At 38.1% G+C, this 17,465-nt stretch overlaps 1 protein-coding gene across 26 annotated transcripts in view; it reads right to left on the reverse strand.

The window, feature by feature from the left end:
* garre1 (granule associated Rac and RHOG effector 1) overlaps nucleotides 1-17,465 on the reverse strand; it is a 67,001-nt gene that overhangs the window by 29,833 nt on the left and 19,703 nt on the right. For 12 of the 26 annotated variants that reach the window (NM_001423511.2, XM_087291435.1, XM_087291430.1 and 9 more), the window contains 1 exon segment: nucleotides 7,316-8,445. In NM_001423511.2, coding sequence (NP_001410440.2) covers nucleotides 7,316-7,819 — 504 coding nt within the window. In that variant the 5' untranslated portion in view covers nucleotides 7,820-8,445. 26 annotated transcript variants of the gene reach the window in all.

Consider the following 17,465-nt stretch of genomic DNA (forward strand, 5'->3'; position numbering starts at 1 on the left):
AATAGAATACAAAATAAATTGAATTTGAATTAAAATTATAAAAATATATTTTTTGATACAATACAAAAAATTACTAAAAATACTAAATAAATTCATAAGTAAACATAAAAAAAAACATTTTGAAAATAATTTTTATAAACCTAAATCTTTCTTTTTTTTTTTGTAAAAAACAGCCACACTCCAGGGTTGAAATGTTTCTAAGTTTTCTATAACGAATTAATAAGAGCTTTATTTTAATCTGTAGTATGGATTCTGCTCTCTGTTCTGCACATATAGAGTGGTCTCGGTCCCCCACCCACAGCAGAAAGGGTTTCTTTTACAGGTATCTGCTGAAAATATCCACAGGCCGGGTTGTAAAGACAGAAATATGCCATCTTGTGCAACAAGAGACATGCAGGAAAAACAAGGAGGCGCCAGTTTCAGTCTTCAGAAACACCTGAGAGCAAACAGTGTCTATATCAACCTGCTAAAGACTGATCTGGAGACAGCGTTAACAGGCTCATTAATCAACAGACTTATTAATTAATCTGTCAAGATACGACTGACACTTTATTCAATGCTCCACATCTCAGGCCTCAATATATATTCCCGGACATACATGAACGCATCATACTAATATAAACACTTTATCTTTAATACTTGTTGTGAATTATATTTTTTTAGTATCAATTATTAAATGAATCATTTAATCAATTATTGGATAATTTTTTTTGTTAAATTATGCTTATTTTAACAATTAGTTCATGTTTATATCCTTTAAAATGTACTTGTTTGACTTAAATTATTACATATACTAATATTAATATAAATATAAATACATAAAAATATAATAGCATATAAATTAGATTTAGACATGTAATCATTTAATTGCATTAAATGATGTCTAGCATGTTGTTAGGACACATAGTTACAATGTCATCTGCTCCCCTAATGTTTATGTTTGTAATACTTATATTATTTGCTAATATTAACCACCTCATGTGGAACTCTGAATCTGCGTCTCATTTCAGTCGTGGATGCATGCTCTGAGAGCCTTTTTGAATGAATGAATGAATGAAAGACGTTGTTTTCCAGCAAGGCAACCCGGGAGCTGAAATATAAATGGCTAAAGTGGCATTGGGTGGGTTAAATGACCAAAACAAAGACCGCCAGTCCAGCACGTAATACACATTTTCAAAGCAAAATATCTGACTTCAGCATTGTTTTTTCAAACAAACAAGAATGTTCTTAGCATGTTTCTGAAAAATCGTTAAATTATGGTGCTTTTATTCTTTAGGAGAGTAAAAAACTTGCATACAGCACCTTTAACCACTAAAATAAAAAATGTCAATAGCAACTGTACTGACAAGGCATGGGACGATAACCGTTTTCAAGGTATAGCATGGTTTTGGATAAGTCAAGGTTTTAAAAGAGTCAAAATTTTCCGCAATACCGCTCCCAAGGAAAGTGTGCGATTTTTTATTAACTTTTTTTTATTTTGTTGTTAACAACAATATTTCCAGCAGAAAAAATTTAAATTTAAACAAATGAAGATCGCATAAGTCAATAATTAATTTAGCCTGATATTATATATTATTATAAATGTTTCTTAAAATAAAATATATTGTGGCCAAAAGGGAAAAAAAGTTTTGTTTTTTACCCAGACATTTAAAAAGAATATATTTTAGAGCAGTAATCTCAATACCATGAAACCGTGATATCTTATCCAAGGTTATCATACCGTCAGAATCTTATACCAGCCCATGCCTAAAGGCTGATTTATACTTCTGTGTCAAGCGCACATGTAGCTACGGCACAGCCTACGTGTTGACACATAGCCCTATGCCGTGGCCATCGCTGACACACACCTCTTAAAAAATGTAACTACAAGTCGCAACGACGCATAGCGCAAGCTCTGTGATTGGTCGGCTTGGTAGTGCTGACAAGTCTGGGCAGGACTGAGAGCCACGCGAGGCTGATGGAGCGATTGTTTACAAGAGTGGAGTCCCGTGAAGGAGCTCCAGACGGAAAGTTTTGTTTTGTGTTTACCTCATGGTTAGAGTTGTTGCACGTCCGCCGGTTCCTGCCTCAAAATGAGCGAGTTTGAGCCACTTGTACATCAAGGAAGCGTTCAGAAAAAACAACACCAGCGAAGAAACTCGACACAGAGGAGCATTAACACCTACTGCCAACTAGCGTTTCGGAAGTGTTACTGCAGAGCAACAGAGACAGCGCGCAGGAGTATAAATGCACAGCTACGCGGGTTGCATGCGCCGTTGGTCACACCGTTCACTTGACGCAGAAGTATAAACCAGGCTTAAGAGTGTTAGTGCATCATTCATGGTCATTTCATCAGCGCAATAGCCTAGTGGTTAGCGCGCCGACATATGGTGCAATAGCACGTCAGGGCGTCGCGAGTTTGAATCCCGGCTAGAGGACATTTCCCTACCCTACCCCCCCTCTTTCTCTCTCTCTCTCTCTCCCACTTCTCTTCCTGTCTCAATACTGTGCGATCTAATAAAGGCAAAAAGGCCAAAAATAAAAATCTTTTACAAAAAAAAATTCATGGTCAGTTCAATCCATTGCTGAATAAGATATAAAGTTCAAGTCTGGATAAAAATATACTGATTAAACTAAACCCAAACACACACACACACACACACACACACACACACACACACACAAGCACACCATCATCAGAAACCGGAAACACAGAATCCTCCATGTAAAACTCTCTGCGGTTAACTGTCCGTATGCAAACAAATCACTTCACAGCATTTAGAAATCTGATCTAGGGTCAGTGCTCTTCTCCAGGCCGACAGAAAGCCTGCAGCTGATTGGCTCAGAGCTGCAGTGGGTGTATTTCTGGAGACAATCATGGTGTCAGGTAACACACACCCCTGAGACGGGAATACCCTGCTGTCACCCTGCCAGACTAGTGTACAAAACAGAACACACACACACTCATATGGATATGCACGCGCACACACAGCGAGGGAAAGACAGACAGACAGACAGACACAGAAAGACAAACACACACACAGAAAAACAAACACACATTCATAAAGACATGAGCGCGTGTGCACACACACACACACACACACACACACACACACACAATCATATAGACACATGCACATGCTTGCAAACACAAAGGGAGAAACAAACACACACTCTAAGACATGCGCACACACAAAATACATATATGGACATGCATGCATGAACACACACAAAGTCAAAAAAATGCACACTTGCACATACACAAGTGCACACACACATACAAAGACAAACACACTAACACATGTGCTCACACATGCACAAACACTCAACAGACAAAAACAAACAAATGCGCATACATGAATGAACACGCATACAGATACAGACACACACTAACAAATGCACACACACATACAAACAAGTGCACAAACACTCAAAAACACACACACACACACACACACACACACACACACACACACAAACAAATGCAAACATGTATACACATGAACAAACACACATACGCAGAAACAGACACACTAAAAATCTACAAACACACACACACACCAACAAATGCGGAGACATTGCACAAACACTCAAGAACACACAAGCAGACAAAAACAATGCATACATAGATACAGACACACACACACACACACACTCGAGGCAGGAAGGCCCTTTTGCAAACTAAAACACTCATTAGCAAATACAAGATACTGAAGTGACGCCTGCAGAGCCTGTCCTGTGTTTACAGTGTGTGTGTGTCTCCAGTTGAGAATGATCTCTTCTGAATTCATTCACAAGTTCATTTGGAAACAGCTTTGCTTCCGATCAAACACTCACCGGCCACTTTATTAGGTACACCTGTCCAACTGCTCGTCAAGACGATCTGCTGCAGTTCAAAGCGAGCATCAGAATGGGGAAGAAAGGGGATTTAAGAGACTTTGAACGTGGCATGGTTGTTGGTGCCAGACGAGCTGCTCTGAGTATTTCAGAAACTACTGATCTACTGGGATTTACCTGCACAACTATCTCTAGGGTTTAAAGAGAATGCTCCGACAAAGAGGAAATATCCAGTGAGCGGCAGTTCTGTGGGCCCAAATGCATTATCAGCAGGATAACAAGCCATGCCAAAGCACAGATCATCTCAGACTGAACATGATGAGTTCACTGTACTCAAATGGCCACCACAATCACCAGATCTCAATCCAATAGAGCACCTTTGGGATGTGGAGATTGGCATCATGGATGTGTAGCCGACAAATCTGCAGCAACTGAGTGATGCTGTCAAGTCAATATGGAGCAAAATCTCTGAGGAATATTTCCAGTAGCTTGTTGAATCTACGCCATTTAGGATTAAGGCAGTTCTGAAGGCAATACCTGGTACTAGTAAGGTGTACCTAATAAAGTGGCCGGTGTATATTGTTTTTGTATTTGCTTTTTTTAGGGGGAATCCCCTTTCTTCCCCATTCTGATGCTCGATCTGAACTGCAGCAGATCGTCTTGACCATGTCCACATGTCTAAATGCATCGAGTTGCTGCCATGTGATTGGCTGCTTAAACATTTGCCTTAAGCAGGTGGACAGGTGTACCTAATAAAGCGGCCGGTGTATGTGTATATACTGTAGTATGTGAAAAACAGTATGCAAACCAAGTAGTAGTATGCCTGAGTTTATAGTATTGGAAAAACAGTAGGTGAGCAGTATCCAGGTAACCAATTACTTCTGGCGAGATTCTGAAGTGCACATCTAATGGACGCTACACGCTATCCCATGATGCAACGTCAGAGAATTCATGAATGGGAGCAAAGCGATGCAACTGACGCAGAGTGTTTTTCTCACTAAAAAGTAAAAACAGAGTCAAAATTTTCCAGAGCGGTTGATCCGAATGAGCTGTAAAAATATCAGGACATTTTCTTCGTCTTCTGCAAACATTATAAAAGACTTTCAATATTTGAAAACATTCCACAGTCAAACACGTTCAGGAGGAAAGTTTGGTAGACTGAAATGTCTGGTGTTTTGTGTTCTGGAGAGATGTGTGTGTAAAGCTGCAGGTCTGGCGCGGGTCCCTGCCACAGCGCCCGGTTTAAAGGCCTGCAGTGTGAAGTCTTCCTGCTCGGAGAGCATGACCACATCCACCAGGGCACAAACCCTCGCTCATAAAGCCATCACGGCCGACCACACTGGCTACAAACTGCGCTCTCTTGGAGAGAAAGAGGAGAGCATCTGGTTTCCGAAAATATCCAACAGAGGAATTCCTCTGTAAAAGATGTGGAGGCCTCTCCTCTCCTCTCTCTGACTTTAAAAACACTGTCTGGAGTAGGACTGCACAGCATATTTGAAACTATAATAGTATTTGCAATGTCAATATCCCAGAGAAGTGCAATGAATTAAATACATTATGTGCCAGGGATTGTGTGCTGCATGCATATGTTGTAGGGATGTAACAGATCCCGGTTGATCCGTAATTAGTACAGATCACAACCTACGGTTTAGAACACACAGGATTTAAAAAATTCTACTGGTAGATTCATCCTAAATTCATAACGATCGCAGAGAGATCGCCTCTCACGACATTCAAATCACTTCAAATCATTTAGGCCTACCTGTAAAATATAAGTTTTGGTGGATTATTCGGGATGTGCTGGCTTTCATTAAAGGTGAAGGTGTTTTCTGCACTACTTGTTTAGTTGTCATGTCCTTGTTGTTGTTGTTTTAGAGTATACACACACACATGCAGGTGGTTTTCAGGTGACTTCCCTCAATGTTGGATCAAATATAGCCAAATTCAACCACTGGGTTGAAAAGTGCAATTTAAATGTAATAGAAAAAAAATAAAATCAACCTGTTTCAGGGCTCCAAACCAAACTCGTCTTGGTAGCACCGCTGCTCCTAATTTAAAACTTTAGTCACACCAGATAAAATTTTGCTTCGTTACAAGTTCTATATTAACAGATTTCCTGCATTTGAAATCAACCCTAATCAAAACAAAATCTGAATGTGTCATCGGCCCTGCGTGCTAATAATAACTGATGGATTCTCATAAGTGCTGTCTGATATTGCACAGATGCTATGCAGAAAGACTTTTGTCAGTAACCTGTTAAGCGCTTCCAGTGAACTATATGCCACTAAAAAAAAAAAAGACACGTTTAAGGTTCGTTTTCTTTAAAAAACATTATAAACGCATGCTACACTTCCGACTGTACAGTGTGTTTTCTTTTTCTTATAATGCAGAGAGATTTGAGGTAAGGGTGGTTTTCATTTGCCATTCAGTGACAGACGGACAGAATCATCCACTTCATCAATCTGCGTCTTTTAAAAAATCGAAAGCGGAATAAAACGCTCTCCATATAAAAGCTGCCGTATCAGCGCACCGTTACATTGAGAACACATGATTTTATTTGCACCTTTTGATTGGTTCTCGAGACAGAGGCTTTTGCTGTCAAAGGCCAGTGGCATTTAGCAGCAGACGCTACAATTTAGACGATTTAAAGCAAAAATATTTCTTAAACGTAACTATAGCCCCTTTCACACAGTGATACCGGTAAATATCCGGAAAATTTCCGGAACGACTTTACCGGTGTATTCAAAAAAGTGCTGTTCACACAGGCGAGGACGTTACGGAAATTTTCCGGAAAAGAGCATTCACACATCCATTCCAAAATACCGGTAAATTCTGACATCATTCACCACAAATGAGCTTTAAACAGCTGCGCTTGTATTTGTAAACATTTGACTACATTACAAACTCTGTGGATGATCAATATTGTGAACAACTTTCGCAGGATCACTTTCGCATGTCGAGATGTTCATAATATGTGTAAGCATAAGGCTGTTTCACAGGCACACGCAAAGCTTGAAGGTAAACAAACAACGGCTTATCATGAGCATCTCATCGATGATTATTTACTCAGTTGGCATTAAGAAGAACATATAAACGTGATCTGACTAACTTCTAGCAGCTAAATGTGTCTGGCAAAATATTCAAAGGCATTTATGCTCATAAACCGCGCGGACGTAAATGCGTCTGACTGTTGTGATTGGCTAAAGCAGACGTCTCACGTCAGCAGGTTCTAGACGTGCACGCGCTTAATCCGGCAATCTTCCTTCTGCATTCACACAGCGCAGCATTCCGGCAAATTGCCGGTAATGTTACAACTTCTCTTTCCAGAAAATAGCCAGAACGAATTTACCGGTATTTTCTAAAAGGACCTGTTCACACATACAACCTTTCCGGAAAATTGCCGGTAATTTTCCGGAAAGGTCTGTATGTGTGAAAGAGGCTTATATATATATATATTATACGCACACACGCAGATGCAGGTGGTTGTGAGGTGACTTACCTCCACGTCCTGCAGGCTGAAGTCATTCTGGTCTTTGAAGTTAGCCGCGCCTGCGCTGAGCTCCATCAGCATTTTGCCGATCTCTGGCTTTATTGCTGTGGTGAGCCGGCTGGTCGTTTCCATGACATGTTCCTGCACGTCCTTCAGTTGCATAGCTGCTTTGGAGTAACGGGAGTCCCGGAAAACGCTGCCAAAGAGCTCCGTCAGGAAGGCGCTCGCACGGCAGAACGCGTTCAGTGCGTCCAGGTATTTGGAGATGCCCTGCTGGATGTCCGCAATCGCTGTAGTGGTGCCAGGGGGCGGGGCGTGACAGCCAGAAGGGGAGGAGCCTATGGTCACCATTGGAGATGGGGTGGAGCAAGAAGAGCCCAATGGGGCGCTGAGGGTCCGGCTGAGCTCGGGTAACTGGAACTGCTGGTGCTGCTGCACTTTGTGCTTGGACCCGCCAAGCAAAAAGCGCAGCTTGTAGTCCATTTTACTTTCCTGTGCACTGCAACAATACATAAGTATTCAATGAGCCCAAGGAGTGTCGGTCCTCACCAAGCGGACACCTTTCAATGCGCGCACGCTCTCGATGTCTAATTCTGCTCTCCTGGAATCAAGTAAATAGACAGCTTAAAGATCCCATCCGAGGGGAAGTCATGACAGTATCCGCTCCTGAGAGATGGCGAGTTTTGCAGACCAGCTGCAACACAGCGTTTATATCCCAGTTAGCGTCTCCACTTAGCTTCAATCCTGGGTGAAAATCCAAAGTGCATGATCGATCCTTCAAAAAATGCAAGTGAAAAATCCTTCTTTCAGAACTTTTTCCTCTAACAAAAATAGAAAAAAAAATATCTGTAAAAATCTGTGGATTTAGCGGAGAGGGAAAGCAGTGGTGTGAGCTACAGGGTGACGTGGCCTGTGCCGCTCTGACGGATCCAGTCGGTCAGAGGGTCTGGTCTGTTTGTGTGAGCTGCAGGAACAGACAGAGTTCGCCGGACGCCTCTTGATCAGTTTCCAGTGTCTGAGGTAGTTAATACTCACAGCGGAAACAAATGTGCTTCCAGATAGGGGGTCTCTCTCTCTCTCTCTGCAAACTCCGACTGCAGCAGAAGCACAAACTATCTGTAAGGCCTCTCGGTCATTTCCTGCAAAGGGACAAAGAGAGAATGTCAGAGATATCACAGGGAGGATGTGCTCGGACATTTGTTTCTGAGCGTCTCATGGAGATCAGATTCAAACATTTGCTTCAAGCGGCTCTCTGATTGCAGCGGATATGAGTTTCTCTGCTCATTCAATCCCTGCACTGCACATGCCTAATCAAACGCTTTCATTAGGGATACACTGACTGGACAACATTTTAAATTGGACACCGATTGGACAACATGAGTTGATTCAGACTGAACCATAATGGTCAAATGTAAACAGTGCTAGCTTTTTATCCACCGTTAAATTAATTTGACTGAATATGGATTAGATCAGTTGAACGTTCAACTGTCTAACATTAGGAGTGAAGTTTAAAGGGCCATGAAACCCCCTCGTTTCAGCAGGGTGTTTTTACACCTCTACTTTGGAAAAAGTCAGAAAAGTGGGCGTGTCCAGCTCTGTTTAGGGGGAGTGTCGGAGGACCTAAAGTGGGATAGTGTGGGAGTGTCTATTTGGACACGCGCGAGTTTGAGTCAAAACACACAAACATGGGAGAAAGTGATGGTTTTTACATGGACATCTGTAGTCGAATTATTTGTCAAATTATTAAATGGTGGACTTTAACTGCAGTTTGGCTCTTTCATTCAGGGAATTCATTCATGCCCCTCGCAACAAACAAGATATTTGATTCGAGGAACTGCTCTAAGCGTGTATTTTTCATGCAATGTTTGATACCGCACGGCGAATGAGAGAAAAAAACCCTCCGCATTTCCCAGAAACTTAGATGCACACGGCAGGTAGTGTAAGAAAGCCGCGTGTGTTATTCCGGTCACTAAATGCGGTGAAAATCCTACACGAGGTTAAAGTTTGGTTGTGGTGCTAACATGTTTACACTCGGTGCAATAGTTAACTTAGTTCGAACAAACTGAATAAACAAAGAGCACTGGTCATTCATTTACCAAATCTGTAGAGACAGAACAATCACCAGCAACTAGAGCCGCGTCTTTATTAAGAGAAGACTACAAGCGAATCCGGATCTCAGCGTTTGCAGATGAGAACAGCTCTCAGGTAAACAATAATCCTCCTTAGACACGCAAGTTATTGTTGTCGAGCGTCGCGTACACTGTTAATCCACACGTCACTCCAGCTGCGCTCTCACAGAGAGAAAATGCAAACAAAACTTCACTGCAGCAAACTATAAAAGCAACACTTCACGCTTGTTTTGCCAACACAACGTGGCGTCTCTGTCGACTAAACACTGTAATATCAATGAAAATTAATGAAGTTGCACAATAGAGCGCGCTGATTGGTTTGAACCAAGCCTTACTCATGCATTAATGTATCACACTGTAAGACGTAATAAGACACACTCTGGCACAGGCGTCCAGTCTGCACGCTGGAATACACACTATTATGTCATGACCGTGACGCAGCTTCAAAAATTCGTTACAAACCGGAAGTACGAATTTGCTTGAAATAACGCAAAAACAACCAATTTACACTTTTTAGTGAAATATAGGTGTCCTAATAGTGTTTTTAGCAATGTGGGACACATATACCACTGTCAACAGCTCAAACAAATGTGTTTTGGCGTTTCGTGACCCTTTAAAATATCATAATATGACATCATCAGAAGTGCTATTCAATACTTCTTTAAACAGCTTTAACTTTTACTTGACATGCAGCAAGTGTAAAACTGCAACCACCAACTATTAGCAACAGTAAGTAATGCATAGTTGGTAAAGCGCTGTACTCCGCTCGCATCACACATCACAATGGGCCTTTAGTGCTGAAACAGACGATGTTCAACAACACTCATTATTCAGACCTGAGAGAACAGCACAGCATCTCACTGTCCGCGAACAGGACAGGGCCCACAGCCTGTCACTATATCTGCAATTCAAAACCATCAAGAGACGTGGTGTTGTTTCGCTCTGTCATCATGCAAAGAGGCCTGTCAGATTTGCATAAGCTGAAAAAATATAATCCTGCTGCACAATTTCACTCATTTTAACATCTGAAGACAGAAGGCAGGTGCTGGAGAGCCTTCTGCTGGATGTCCAAATGTGTGCCACATTGTAAGCCTTAAAGGGGACCTATTATGCCCCTAATTTAACAATTAAGCCCCATTATGGTAAAGCAAATAAAAAATGATCACGATTTAATGTTTAAAATCATTCTGTATCAATTATTATGGAAATTATCTGCTTAGAAATTAGGATTTTTCTTAATTTATGTTTATTTGCTGATATGCTGTAACGGCCCCTTTAAATATGAGATATTTCTTCCTGTAGAGCTGTAAAGGCAGGCAGCGTTGTCGGCAGGGTGGCCATTGCAAACTTTGATGCTCTCACTGCCTTCGATGTGAACACACAGTTAAGCAATATTTGTTTCCGACTGTCTACAGAACAAACCACTGTTATACAATGACTTGCCTAATTACCCTAACCTTACACTAATTAACCGAGTTACGCATTTAAATGTCACTTTAAGCTGAATGCTAGTGTCTTAAGAAATATCTAGTCACATATTCTGTGCTGTCATCATGGCAAAGAGAAAATAAATCAGTTATTAGGAATGAGTTATTAAAACTATGATTAGAAATGTGTTAAAAACAACTCTGTTAAACAATAACAAATACACAGGGGCTAATAATTCAAGTTTCAGCTCAAATAATATCACACAAAATATTAATAAATGAATGTAATGCACTTACAAATCGATTTCAACAATCAAATAATGATAACTAGAATGCATTTCTGCAGTCTTTATAGGGCTGGTTGGAGTTTTCCTCCAGCATACACAGATAAATAAAAGTGTCTCTTTCCATTCTGTTGTGTTGCTGATTTCTCGCTACGGGAACTTGTTGTGCTGTTGAAGCAGCATAAAAACATTCCAGAAGTCCCTTCTGTTTATCTGCTTGTTCCAGTGACCTCAAAATCTCGCTTCCTTTGACAAACAACAAACAGTTATCAAGGAAAACATGCTCAACGGGCCCAATCACAGACAAACACTCACGTCACCTTTTACAAACACTCCTCATCTGAGCGTCTGGCGTCTTTCAGAGCGTCTGTCTCCTGTAAAAGCCTGCTCTTTCAGTATATGACAGCAGATAGTCCAGCACAGTTCCTGTCTGTAAAGCCTGTGGATTAAACAGTGTTTTCAGAGCCAACCGGGTCAAAGCGATGAGCTTTACCTGCTCAATAACACACAACAGACTGGCACAGTTGGCAGCTCACTAAACACTAACATGGCTGCACTGCAATGGAGAAAAATGATTTTGCAATATTTTATCTTTCTGTGATAAATATTACGATATGAATAGTTTCAGCAGATGGTTTGAATAGCTGGGTGTTCTGGGGAGTCCTGCTGTATTCAGGTACTAAAATAGATCATCACAATGCAAAAAATATATATCATTTCTAGTCCAAATATCTAAAAACTCTTAGATCAAGGGCACAAATGCTGGGTTCCACATCTATTTTGTGTTGGGTCAACATTAAAGGATTTGAGTAAACTTGTTAATTTGTAAGTGGATTGTAGGGCTGCTCGATTTTGGGAAAAATCATAATCACGATTATTTTGGTTATAATTGTAATCACGATTATTCAAAACGATTATCAGTTTAAGTCTAAATTATTAGCGCTCCTGAGATTTTTATTTTTTAAATAAATATTTCCAAAATTATGTTTACAGAGCAAGGAGTTTTAACAGTATTTCTTCTAATTTTTTTTTCTGGAGAAAGGCTGATTTGTTTTATTTCAGCTAGAATAAAAGCAGGTTTAAATATTTTGAAACCTATTTTAAGGTCAATATTATTAGCCCCCTTAAGCAATAAATATCTGTCTGCAGAAGAAACTACTGTTATACAATGACTTGGCTAATTATCCTAATTAAGTCTTTGAATTGCACTTTGAATTTGAATGCTTGTATTTTGAAAATAGTCTAATATTATGTGCTGTCATCATAACAAAGATTAAAAAAAAATTTGAAAAAAATTATTAAAACTAATATGTTTAGAAATAAGTTGAAAAAAAAAATTCTTTACATGAACCAGAATTTGGGGAGGAAAAGGGTTGCTAATATTCAGGAGAGATAATAATTCTAACTTCAACTGCACACATACAGTTATTTTCCTCCCTGCAAAGAAAAGAGAAATAAATAAATAAATCTCCTGTGAATTTTGTTTTTTTATATATAAAATTTTCCTAAATGATGTTTAACAGGAATTTTTCACAGTATTGCCTATAATATTTTTTTCTTCTGGAGTAAGTCTTACCTGTTTGATTTTGGCTAGAATAAAAGCAGTTTTTAATATTTTGAAACCATTATAAGGCCAATATTATAAGCCCCCTTAAGCAATATATATTTTTGATTGTCTGCAGAAGAAACTACTGTTATACAATGACTTGCCTAATTACACTAATTAAGCCCTTGGATGTCATTTTAAGCTGAATACTAGTATCTTGAAGAATATCTAGTAAAATATAATGTAATGACATCATAGCAAAGAAGAAAGAAATCAGTTATTAGAGATGAGTTATTAAATCTGTTGTTTAAAAATAAATCTTTCCATTTAACAGAAATGGGGGAAAGGGTCGCTAAAGGGCAAATAAATCTGATTTTAATTGTGTATATGCACATATATTTTCCTCCCTGTAAATAAGGAAAGGGAAATAAATACAATAGAATAAAAATATGAAACAAACTGTGCTTTAAGCATCTTCACTGTAAGAAAACACTTCAGCTACAAAAGTCCTTCAGTCAAAAGCACTGAGGGATTTTCTCGTTTTGTTGTTTGATTAATAATCATAAAAACAGGCGGCAGCAGAAACACTGCACGCTTTTACTTTAATGGTTTCTCTTTCACGTCTTTGATTCTCAACTCGTTTGTTCATTACACAAATAAGGGTTAATATAAATAATCACTAAACACCGCGTTTTGACACCTATTTAAACATTAAAGCGCTCGCATTAAGATTACGTGCACTCTGCTCGTCACAGTGTGCGAATGACACCAAATGCTGACCGCGTGCTTATGTTTGCGCACACACACACACATAAGCGACCGCGTGCTTGTGTGTGCGCGCCACACACACACACACACGCATAAGCATGTGGTCTTTCGCGTTGCTAAGTTAATAATCGTTTATCTCAATTAATGGTTTTTCATAATCGTTAGAAGCTTAAATCGAAATCGGATTTTCGATTAATTGCACAGCCCTAGTGGATTGAACATAAAACAATTAAGTTGTCCCCTCAAAAACCAAGAATTATGTTGTTTAGCTCTTTTTTTCACCTTCAGAAGCAATCAGGGCAGGACTATTAACCGAAAAAAGATCATGAGCTTGATTCAAACCCCCTACACAATAATACACCAGCATTCAGCCAATTATATTTTCAAGTTTGGGAGAATAAAGGCAGTCGTCACATTGTTTTAAATAAGTACTTCCAAATGGTGTTGAGAGATTCACATAATGTATTTATAAAGGTATCATTCACCCAAAAATTTCTCTCTTAATGTAATGTATTTGTGGGAACGTGTGCCAATGATGTCTACTTTAGTGGATAGAACCTGCATAGGCTGGGAATAACTGGTAATAAACATTCAGATTGTTGCACAGAGCGATCTATTAGGAGCCGCGCGGGAAGTATGACTTCCATGTATAGTATTTTTCTCAGACTGACATGAGCCATGACATGAGCGCACTCGGCAGTGAAAGTGAAACTGAAAGCGTACACATCATTTAAATTATCATATCGCATTCAGAGTTATGATTACGACAAGCATTTGATGTTTTTATTTTCATGCACAACACTTTGTAAATGTTTTACACTGTCAGTATAAACACTTTAGCCTATATAAAGTTGAATATAATGCAGCAGGGAATCTGATAATGACAAATTATTTTTACCAGTGAAAAAAATGGTCTAATAATGTTCATTTATTTATTTTCTTTTCGGCTTAGTCTCTTTATTAATGCGGGGTGGCCACAGCGGAATGAACTGCCAACTTATCCAGCACATTTTTTACACAGCGGATGCCCTTACAGCTGCAACCAATCTCTGGGAAATATCCACAAACACACTAATACACTACGGACAATTTAGCCTACCCAATTTACCTGTACCGCATGTCTTTGGACTGTCGGGGAAACCAGAGCACCAGAAGGAAACCCACAAAACGCAGGGAGAACATGCAAAAAAAACTGTGATTCTCATTTTAGCCCTATAAGCAATGAGTTTAATGAGTTTTTCATTAAAGCAAGCAAAATTATCACTCAATGGAGAAATTATTTTCACTTTGATATGATATTTGGACTAAAACAATCCAAAAATTCTAAGTAGGATTTTTTTTTTTGCATAAATCATATAAAGTAATTGAACACAATGTTATTTCGCCTCCGAACATCATAGTTTTTTTGATTCCAAATGTTTTAAACTTGTTTAAAATGCACTAAAACACATGCAAATGACAAACTCTCACACTATAATTCAGGCTCAACATTGCATATCCTGCGCATATTGCGATATCGATGCTGAAACTGTATATATCGTGCAGCCCTACTAAACCACCTTCTGACGAATGGGAAGAGGTCTGGAGCATAGGAAAGATGTAAAGGAAGTCTTGTGACGACGGATCATATGCACTGAAGGTCTCGTGCTAAATAAAGTTCTGAGCTTCCTCTGGCAGTGCGGATTCTTGTGTTGACAAAAGCACAATGTGAGTATCACTCTATAAAACACAGACGAGCCATCAACAAACAAACCAAGCAGATCATATCAGTGCATACACATGAACTTGGATTATAATCTTTCTAATAATAGATAATATTTTATTTAACAATTCTAAAATAAAAAAAAATATTTTTTTAAATGTTGAAAAAAAATGTATAGATAAAAATAGAATTTATAATAAATATAAAAACGGTAAAAATAAAGTGGACACAAAACAATAAAAAAAATAAATAATTTCATCAAAGAATGTTTTATATATATATATATATATATATATATATATATATATATATATATATATATATATATATATAATTTATTTTTTAAAATCATACGATGTCCAATGTGAAACATTGTGATGGCGTTGATAATTTAATTTATAAATAAATTAAAATTCATAATTTTTTAGCCAAACTACCTGACCCGCATGGTCTTTGTTATACCCATAACCAAATCATAAATAAATAAAGATAAGTTACACACAAATTACCACCTGTGAATCACTTTTTCCACAGGACTCTTGCATGAATAGACAGTGATCTGTGTCGTTATAATGGCGTCAACAAACTTGGTTAGTAAAAAAGGTGGCCAACCAACAGTATCTGAGGTTTTCACTAAAATTATTAAGAAGAAGCGTGAAAGCGAAAGATTAAAGCAGTGTACTGATTCTGTGACACGTTGATCCATTCAAAAAACCAAGAGATGTTAGATAGAGACTAGATGAATTAAATATCACGTTTAACAACTATAGTAGGACATGATCCAGCGGTACATCCTTGATAAACTGTCCGACGTGCACTGCTCTCTAGGATGACTGCTGGAGCTCAGAGTCAGTCACACGTATAGCCTACACTAAAGCACATGACAGAGTGTGTGTTTGTGTGTGGTCGGAGATATTATTTTAGAAATGCTAAATAAAACGCCAGTGTGGACGTATTCATTCAAAAACGCCATTTTAAAAGTAAGCTGTATTAGTGTAAACGGGGCCTTGATGTGTATTTTTCGCGAGCGGGTTGCTGCTGCGACGGGGGCCAGGTAGAGGATTGTGATGCCGGCTCAGCATCGAGATGTCTATCGGCCAGAGATAGACAATGGCTTCATTTATCGCCCCAACTCTAGTTCAGCATAGTAATAATAGTATTACTAATATAATATTATTAGGAATAATATAATATATTATCAGTAGTAATGTTTTTGACTGCAATTGAATGGGGTACTTTTGAACCCTTTATTCAAAGGATTAAACATTTCATTTGTATCATGGTTTCTTTAAAAAGACAGCACAACTGTTTTTAACAATTAGAATTAGACTTGTTTGGATTTGTGATTGAAGTAATAATGCTGAAAATTCAGTTTGAATAACAGGAATAAAATTGTATTTTCTTATATTATTTATATAATAATAATAATAATAATAATAATAATAATAATAATAAGGACAATGTCATTAAAAAATAAATTGAAAGTTACAATAAATTATTAATTATTTATTATTAAATAATAATACATAAACATTAACATGGAAAATTGTTATTTTAAATATGAATAATATTTGGAATAATATATTATCAGTAGTAATGTTTTTGACTGCAATTGAATGGGGTACTTTTGAACTCTTTTTTTCCAAAGGATTTTATTTGAAGACTATCATGGTTTCTTTACAAAGACAGCACAACTGTTTTTAACAATAATTAGAATTAGATTCATTTGGATTTGTGATTGGAATAATAATGCTGAAAATTCAGCTTGAATAACAGGAATAACATTATATTTATTTATTAAATATTAATAACAACAACAACAACAACAACAACAACGAAAATATATGTCATTAACAAACACATTTTTGATAGTTAATTTATTATTAAATAATAATAAATAAAATATTAACGTAGAAAATTGCAATTTTAAATATGAATAATATTTCACTTTTGTATTGCACAATAATATCAACCCCAATCACTGAACGGAAGTCCGGGTTAAATAAACAAATAAATGTAAAAATAAATAAATAAGACAAAAATAAAAAAAGAGTAGTAGGAACGTAAAAGAAAATTCTACAATTTACAGTAAATGGCTGCATTTCATTCATATTTTGTCACTAATGTTTAGAATTTTGTGGCTCCAGTCTCCTGCTATATTACAGTCAGTGTGTCTGCCGTGTTGTGTGTGTGTCTCAGTATGGTGATCAGCAGCTGTTCTCCATGATCCACAGTTCCTGTCAGCCCAAAAAACAACTGTCCTCATAAAGCAATGATAAAAGAGCACAACAGCAGTGTCCAGC

The sequence above is a fragment of the Danio rerio genome, chromosome 18, assembly GCF_052040795.2.
Source record: "Danio rerio strain M-AB ecotype USA chromosome 18, GRCz13ab, whole genome shotgun sequence".
In the NCBI taxonomy this organism is placed as follows: Eukaryota; Metazoa; Chordata; class Actinopteri; order Cypriniformes; family Danionidae; genus Danio; species Danio rerio.